This window comes from Elgaria multicarinata, chromosome 7 (genome assembly GCF_023053635.1).
Source record: "Elgaria multicarinata webbii isolate HBS135686 ecotype San Diego chromosome 7, rElgMul1.1.pri, whole genome shotgun sequence".
In the NCBI taxonomy this organism is placed as follows: Eukaryota; Metazoa; Chordata; class Lepidosauria; order Squamata; family Anguidae; genus Elgaria; species Elgaria multicarinata.
Genome location: NC_086177.1, coordinates 48,190,099 through 48,198,655, shown reverse-complemented (window position 1 = coordinate 48,198,655; position 8,557 = coordinate 48,190,099). Strand labels below are relative to the sequence as shown.

Sequence of the window (8,557 nt, the reverse complement as noted above, 5' to 3'; positions counted from 1 at the left end):
TGATGTGGAAAAGTCAGCACATGAAAAATGCACTTATCATTAAGGGCTGCTTCACATGTTACAAGAAAGAAGTGGTGCCTGTCTATTGCGTATCTCTCCATGCTAAACAAAATACTGCAATGTGTAGAAGGAAGAGTAATTTCTTACAACACAGGGCAAACACACTTCCTAGCATTTTTGCCAATCATCTGTCCCAGGAGCATTTTTTCCACTTGTCAGTTGTATCTCTTTCTCTCTTTTGTGTGCACACATACAATGGAAGCATGTAATGCACATGGCTTGAGAGCAATGTCTGCAAAGGAGAAGATTATGAGCAAACAGCTGAACATGTGTAGCCTCCACACTATTTGGACTCCTGAGTGTACAAGATTCCTGATCACATGGAAAGATAAGCATCCCCTTTGAGGCCAGGGGGCGTGCATACGTGCGTGCATGCATGTGTGCGAGAGTGAGAGAGACATCAGGGATGGAGCCAACTGGTAAGGGCAAATGTATTTAGTCTTACATTTCCCCAACCATGTCCTACATGTCCCCAATTTAGTCCTACAATTGCAGCATAAGAATATATGAAGAACTCTGTTGGATCAGACCAAAGTTCCATCTAGTCCAGCATTCTATTCACACAGTGGCCAACCAGCTGTCTGTGGGAAATCCACAAGGAGTACATGAGTGCAATAGCACCCTTCTGCTCATGTTCTCCCACAATTGGTGTATGTAGGCATACTGCCTCTGATACTGGGGGTGGCATGCAGCAGAGATTGACAGCCTTCTCCTCCATGAACTTTTCTAAAGCCCCTTTAAAACCAGACAAGTTGGTGGTCATCACTACATGTTGTAGTAGATAATTCCATAGTTGAACTATGTGCTGTGTGAAGAAGTACTTGCATTCATCCGTCCTGAATCTTCCACCAATCAGCTTCATGGGTTGACCCTGGGTTCTAGTATTATCTGAAAGGGAGAAAAATATCTCTCTATCCACTTTCTCCACACCATGGCTATTTTTATACACCTCTCTCATGTCTCCCCTCACTAGCCTTTTCTCTAAGTTAATCAGTCCCGGACATTGCAATCTTTCCATATAGGGAAGTTGCTGCAGCCTGTTGATTATTTTAGTTACAGTCTTCTGAACTTTTTCAAGCTTCACATTTCCCCCCCTGTTCTTTAGATGCAGTGACCAGTATTCCAAGCATGGTCACACCATAGATTTGTATAATGACAGTATGATATAAGTAATTTTATTTTTGATACATTTCCTAATTATGGCTAGCATGGACTTTGCCTTTGTCATAGCAACCGCACGCTGGGTCAACACTTTCATCAAGCTATCCGCCACAACCCCAAGATTTCTTTCTTGGTCAGTGACAGCCAGCTCACTGGGATTTTTTTGCCCCAACATGGATCACTTTTTACATTTGCTTACACTAAACTCTAACTGCCATTTTGATGAGACATCCTTTGGGATCTCTTCAGAAACTCTTTTTGTTTTAACGGCCCTAAATAATTTGGTGCCGTCAGCAAACTTGGCCACGTCACTGCTCACTCCTAATTCCAGTTCATTCATGAACAAGCTGAAAACCCACTGGTCCTAATACAGAAACTGCTGCAAACCCACTGTTTACATTCCTCCATAGGAAGAATTTACTATTTATTCCTAGTGCATCATCAGACAAGTGTTTTATCACACACTCGTTATGACCACTCCTGCTGCGTGCAGGAAAAGCAGCACGATAAAAAAGCCCACTGAATGGGCCAGGTGGTCTATGCTGTTTCCTCTTTCTTCCCCATGTGAAGAAAAAGAAAGCTGCTTGTCCCTATTGTGGGACAACAGCAGTAGGCAAAAGAGACCGTAGGGAAACATGATTCCCCTCCATCTGACACCACTCCTACTCTCTGCTTTCTGTTCTTCAACCAGTTGCTGATCGACCAGAGGACCTGCAAATGTCTAAGGCAGCCTATCCCAACATGGTGGCTTCCATATGTTGCAGATTACAACTTCCAGCATTTCTAACATGGGCCAGTCTGGCTGGGGCTGATAGGAGTACGAACAATTTTTGGGGGGAGGGCACCAGGTTGGGGAAGTCTAAACTAGGATGTTAAGATGTTCTTATAATGAAACAGGGCCAAAACAGACATTGCTATGTGTGTCTAGCAGCTACAATTTTTCATTTTTACTCTAGAATAGACACAGACCCCCAATCTGAATCTTTATACCTCCCTACAATAGAGTCCTGATCAAGATCAGGGTCCCTGGGCCTTTTCTAGAATAAAAAAATGAAAAACAGATGTAGCTGCTAGACACAAAGAAATGCCTGTTTGGGCCCTTCAACTATTTTGGTGATCAGAAGCAGCACGCTTTGGCTGAAACCCACAACTTAGTCAGAATAATTGGCTAGGTTCACACAACATGACAATACACACTGAACATTAAGTGTGCACTGTCATTGAACTGTGTGTTATTGTTGAAATGTGGTTTGTAGTGCAAACCCAGTTATGTAATACCATGAACAACCCACAAAGAGAACCCATGGGTTGTGGTTTGTTGTGAACTGTGGGTTGTGCATGGCTAACAAACCATGGTTTGTTAGCATGGCTGGATTCACACAACACAACAACCCACAGCTCGACAACTCACAGTTTAATGACAACCGACACTCAACCTTGAAGAGCCAGTGTGGTGTAGTGGCTAAAATGTTGGACTGAGAGTTGGGAGATCCAGGTTCTAGTCCCAACTCAGCCACAGAAACCCACTGAGTGACTTTGGGCCAGTCAATGACTCTCAGCCCAACCTACCTCACAGGGTTGTTGTTGTGAGAATAAAAATGAAGAAGAGATGGATTACTTAACGCCACCTTGGGTTCCTTGGAGGAAAAAAGGCAGGATATAAATGCATTAATAAAATAAATAAATAAATAACCTTGAGTGTGGATTGTTGTATTGAGTGAACCCAGCCAGTATATGAAAGTCAAGTCTAAGACACAGTTGAGATATACATCCCCACCTTACTAACTACTTTGCTAATGATGAATACCAATGAAGAAGGCATATAATGTGGTGACAAAGCTCCATACATTTTTCTCATAGTTCCCATTTGAGAACTTAATTCAATGTCCACAGGCTATACTATACAAAAACAAAACATTCAAAACATCAAAACCCTTACTCTGCATAAGCTTCATTGAAAACTTGTCACAAAGTATGCTCTGTGTGGATTGCAACAACCAAGTGCCACAGAAAATGGGGATCTTCCAGAGAAAATGGAGGAAATTCTAGTAAATCTGTATGCCTGCACAAAAACATGTCTGCCTGTCTACATGTGCTTTGTTTGAGTGACCCAAAATAATGCATCAACTCAGGGTTCTTCTAATCCATGTTACACTTTCTTGTTCAGGAGATTTCTTCTATATTTCCAGTCTAGTCCAGAGATGCTGAACTAGACCGGGAAGCTTCTGTGTAGATACCCCCTAAGTAGGCCAATGGCAGCCTCCGCTGCAAAGATAAGAGCAGTCCTTCTAACCAAGAAATAGCCGATGGTGCTACAGAACATAAAATCAATCTCAGCGCTGCTATGTTTATCATTAGTTCTGACCATTATTTCTTTATTCACATAATGGTTACAGTAGGGAATGTTATCCTGAAATAAACCTGACTGACCCCAGTTCCTTGCTACTGAAAACATATTAAGAAGTATTATTCTGTTTCCATGTCAGCTTGGTTCTTGGTGTCTTTTACTAAGGCTGCCAATAGGATACCAAAATGTTGCCAAAATGTGTGTGTGTGGGGGGGGGGATCTGTCTCCTGTCACTCCAATGATGTTAGGCTATCATAAAACACAGTTTAAACTGGCTGGTTACATTAAGTTTACAGAATATCAGCACTGCTGGAGTAGTTAAAAGTAGGCATAACATGCCAGTAAATCTAGCCCAGGGGAGATAATTGCTGCCAAATGTGAAGTCTGCTTTGTGATATAAGCAGTTGTTCTCAGAAAACCGGGGCTGAGCCCTGCCTCCCCCCAACAGATTCCATGTTGGCCAGCAAATAACCAGCAGACGGCAGCGACACTTGGCAACTCCCCGTCCTGATAGCCTAGAAATGAAAGGTACCTTATCCTATTAGCAATCCCCTGAGCTCTCCAGTGCCCATCTGGAAAAGAATGTAAAGATTCGCACAGCTTTATTTTCAAAGGCAGCAACAGTAATTACGAGTTTTTTTGTTTGGAATGGGAGGAGGGAGTGGGAGAAGCTTACTGGACCAAATATCTCATTGCATTTAAAATAATCTCTCTCTGCAAGTGTAACAGACTGTACAGACATTTTACAAGAATAAACCAGATTCTTATCTACAAATTGAAGAGCCTGGGAATCCTTAGTGCAAACTACTGCTGACCCGCAGCATCTAAATCAGTAAACTTTGGATATCCTAAGCGGTCCATTAGAGTCGAACAGATGTCCTCGATCTGCCTAATTTCCTCCAGAGGCATTTTGTGCCGCCAAGCATGGATGCCTGCCGGGGAGACTTCTCCTTCGTAAGGAAGATAAAAAAGACTGGTGGACGTGGCAAATAATATTTGGTTTAAGCTAGCAGGAGACAGAGGGATGCCGAGGAAGGCATAGACAGCTTCAGCCATCTTCTGGGGAAAGTTGACAATGTCTTCAAACTTGAGTAGGTGGTAATTTGCCAGCGGCAAATCCCCGTTGAGTCTCAGAGCCGCGGCTGTATTTGCCAACCACAAATGGGACATCACAGAGACAGCATTTGAATTCGAATCAGAGAGTTCCTCCCTCAGCGATTCATATTCAAAGGCATAGCCTGAATTTAAACTGCACTTCTGATTCCTACCTTCCACTTGAAACAACCTGGCTAAGCGCTGTGGAACCTTCCTCGAGGAGTAAAGGCTAGGCTGGCTTTTGTACAATATTGAATAGACCCAGGCCCGAGGGTCCCGTACTACATAGAGCGCTCTCAATGAAGGGCCTATGATTTCTTGAAAGAAAGGCAGCTTTATTGTCCAGCTCCCACTGCTCAGGCTAAGCACAGGACGTGCATTGGGATAAAAGGCAAGGTGTCTCCTCAGTTCCCTGATGTATTCCGCATCTTTGTCTGAACTCCCTCTCAATCGGTTTCTTTGTTCCGCTATGGATTCTCTCTTTCTAGGCCGCCTCTTTTTGTCTTTACTGGCGGTGGAATGCTGAACTAACTTACTCCTGCTGGTTTCGTGTAAGTGGATGTTTTGTAAATGAAGCTTGGTGTCTTTGACTAGGGAATGCAGCCAGCCTTGAACTAGCCGGAAGCGACCGCTCTGAACATCAGATGCTGTCCACTCACAAGCATCAACGAAGGAGTCGATCTCAAATTCAGTTTCAGGGATATCAAGATAGCCTGTAGGGATCCTGATATAGATGAAGTCGCTGCTGTTGAAAAAGAGTTGCTTCAGGATTTCCGCCCCTGAACTGGGGAGAGAGGTAATGATGACATCTGGCAAGCTCACAGGGCCCTTCCCTGTGTTGTGTTCTGGACTTGTCTTGTCACTGCTCCATTTTGCACAGATTGGTTGAGTACAAGAGCTCCACACATCGACCAGTTCAACAAACCACAATGCGATGACTAGGACCAGGATCCCACGCAAAAGCTTGCCAAAGGAAATGTAAAACCGCCACTGGAAGGCCAATATGGCCAAGCTAACCCCCAACACCAGCCCTGCTATTATATTCACTTTAAATCCAAAGGGAAAAACAGTCCTGGTACTCGGTGCCTGTTTTTCTATACTTTCGGTACCCAGGCCAAATCTTGTAACCTTGCCTTGGGTAGCTACCTTGGCATAGCCACCAAAGCCTAAATAGCTGAACCTCGTCCTCAGATTGAGATAGTCTGTTACAACAGAGAAAATGGTTTCTGTATTGTTGACATTCAGAGAAATCTGAAATCCAGACTGGGCATCATCAATAAACCTACACCTAGAAATATTGACATAAGGGCCATAGAAGAGGTAGGCAATCCTTGCAGTAGTACTCTTTGTAGGGAAAGTGACATTTACGAACTGCGTCCACCTCTTTTTGAACTCAGCTGCCTGCTCTGCCTCTTGTATCCTAGCAACAGGGCTATTTCCATGATGGTCAAACCAAAACATTTTATAGTGAGCATCCCATACGTCCATCATGGCTCCATTATATTTGTTCATGAATTTATACGGTACATATTTAAAGTCAATGTCAAGGTTATGAAAAAAGGCACTGATGGAGTTGATGGGAGAGTCCTCCTCCTTCTCCACATGGTCCACCACTAGTAAAGCCTGAGGATTTAACAGAAGCAAGGAACGGTACACACTTTTCAGCTTCATTGCTGAGGAGTACGCAGGTGCTGCCTCACCACTCACAAACAACATGTCCTCATGCTGAGAGGACGTTATAATGTCACCTGCTGCATCTCCAACTTCATCCCCAGTCCACTTAAGCCACTGTGTGCATTCCCCAAGCTGACCTTCCCAAGGTTGATTGCACTGACTTGTGGGAGATGGAGCAAACACCAGAACATTATTCAAGTGGCTAAGCTTGGGTCCATAAAGGGCCTCAGAGACAAACACCTGCCCATTAGGAGCAAAGGTAAAAGAGTTTTGATCAGGATGTTCATGCCCTGGGTTGAAGCTTCGCCACCCATCAATCCAGGAGTATGGCTGGAAGTGGACTATGTCATAGACAGCACGGCCTCCCAGCTTTCCAGATTTAAAAGAAACAAAGGTATTTGTCTGAGTATTTGGTAACCCTGCTCCATACGTAACTACCCCCCAGTTAGGAAACACGTGCATTTTAGCACTGCCATATTCAGGTGGAGGGTGGGGAGTTAGTCCTGGGTCATACCATATGTACTCTGTGTGAAGGGTACTCCATCTCTGGGCAGTGGATGGCACCATTGGACCATCCTTTGGGCGATGCTTTCTAATTTGTTGTGCAAGCCAATTGCCTACCCCACTCTTTAACACAAACTTATCTAGGAAAACCAGTTGGCTTTCAGGGCCATAAAACCAGTTATAATTGGAATCCGCTATGCCTACAGTCCTCTGAAAGCCTGGCAAAAGGGTAGCATAGTAAAACCAAAAGTGCATTTTGAGCCAGTGGTTTTCAAGATTGTTAATGCCAAAGTGGCGCTGTGCCAGAAAAATATACTGGGTTATTGATTTGGCAGTGTAGCTACCGTAAGCCACACCTTCATCCAAAGAGCCATCGACAATGTGGTTTAGCAGAAACATGGTTTTTTCCATCACATCCACTACTGTATGCTTCCAGGCATTTGCTCGTGACTCTGTGCCCCCTCCAGTTACCAGGGCCCCAATGAGCAACGCCAGCATATTAGTGGCTTGGTGATTATGAAGAAGTTGCTTGCCCCAGGAACGGACTTTGGAATACTCATACATTTCCTCACTCACGGCCCAAACCTTGGCAAAGTATTTTTGCCTTCTGACTTCATCCAAGGAGGCATATAAAAAATCAAATGCCGTGGCAAAGCCAGTTAAAGAGTGCCCAAGAGGCACTTCATCACCCGGGGCGTTCTCCACCAACCAGTCTTTGTAGCCGGCCATCCTGTCCATATATTCCACGACAAAATCAAAAGCCGCTTTGTCTTCGGGGCACAGGAGGCAATAAAACGCTATGGGAGGCAAATTGTTGCCATAGATTTCATTCCACTTGGCTGCAAAATCAGCGTGCTTGGGTGGAGGTAGGTAGTAGGCGGGGTTGGACAGCATCACTGACACCGCACTTCTGATTGCCCTAAAAAGGTGGAGGTGGCTGGTGTGAGATTTCTGCCTCAGCACCGTGATCTCGTCAGCACTGAAATATAAGCTCGGGTGAAGAACCACTTTTTTCATCTTCTGACTAGCCCTGAAACTGTCCAGTCTTTGTTTCTCATACTGATCCACCTCCTCTGTAAAAGTCACCCAGTCGGAGTAATTGCTTACAGACTCTTCGTAAGTGGAGACTGCCAACATCACTAAGGCTAAAAATAGGGAATGTCCTGTAAACATCAGAGCCATGATCCATTAGGCAGTTCCCTCCCTTCAGGCATACACCTCTTTGAAAACCCGCGGTCTTCAGATTTCAAATGTGAATCAAGCTAGCTACCAGTGGGAAGAGAGACTCGAAAGCTTTTTCCATCAACAGGGACGGGCGAGGGAGGACCCTCATGCTACAAGGTACACACCGGTCTCAACTGACATGTTCTTTAGGCGCAGTATCAAAACATGCCGAACCACACGTGCGTTGAGTAGACACCATCCAGCCACAATAACAGCAACAACACAGAGGGCTAGAGGGAATGTAACCTCTCACCAGCTTCCACATAGGCTAAACTAATGAGCAATTTTGATATCAAACGCATGTCTTTCAAGCCATGAAGTGCAGTGAAGAAAATCACATCCGGTGTGCTGGCTCTGTTAATAATGGAGTTGTTTTAAAAAGAAGAAAAATAACTTTAACATTCAGTTATTCCCACTGTAGGGGTGGGGTGGGGAACCTGTTAAGAATACACATATAGAAAATGAAAAAACAAATAGAATTTTATCCAGAAG

At 44.3% G+C, this 8,557-nt stretch overlaps 1 protein-coding gene across 1 annotated transcript; it reads right to left on the bottom strand.

Annotated features, from left to right (window-relative positions):
- Window positions 1-3,317: 3,317 nt before the first annotated feature.
- Window positions 3,318-8,303, bottom strand: DSEL (dermatan sulfate epimerase like). Its single transcript, XM_063130515.1, has one exon. The coding sequence runs from the start codon at window positions 8,021-8,023 to the stop codon at window positions 4,373-4,375; it is 3,651 nt and encodes a 1,216-aa protein (XP_062986585.1). The 5' UTR covers window positions 8,024-8,303; the 3' UTR covers window positions 3,318-4,372.
- Window positions 8,304-8,557: the final 254 nt, after the last annotated feature.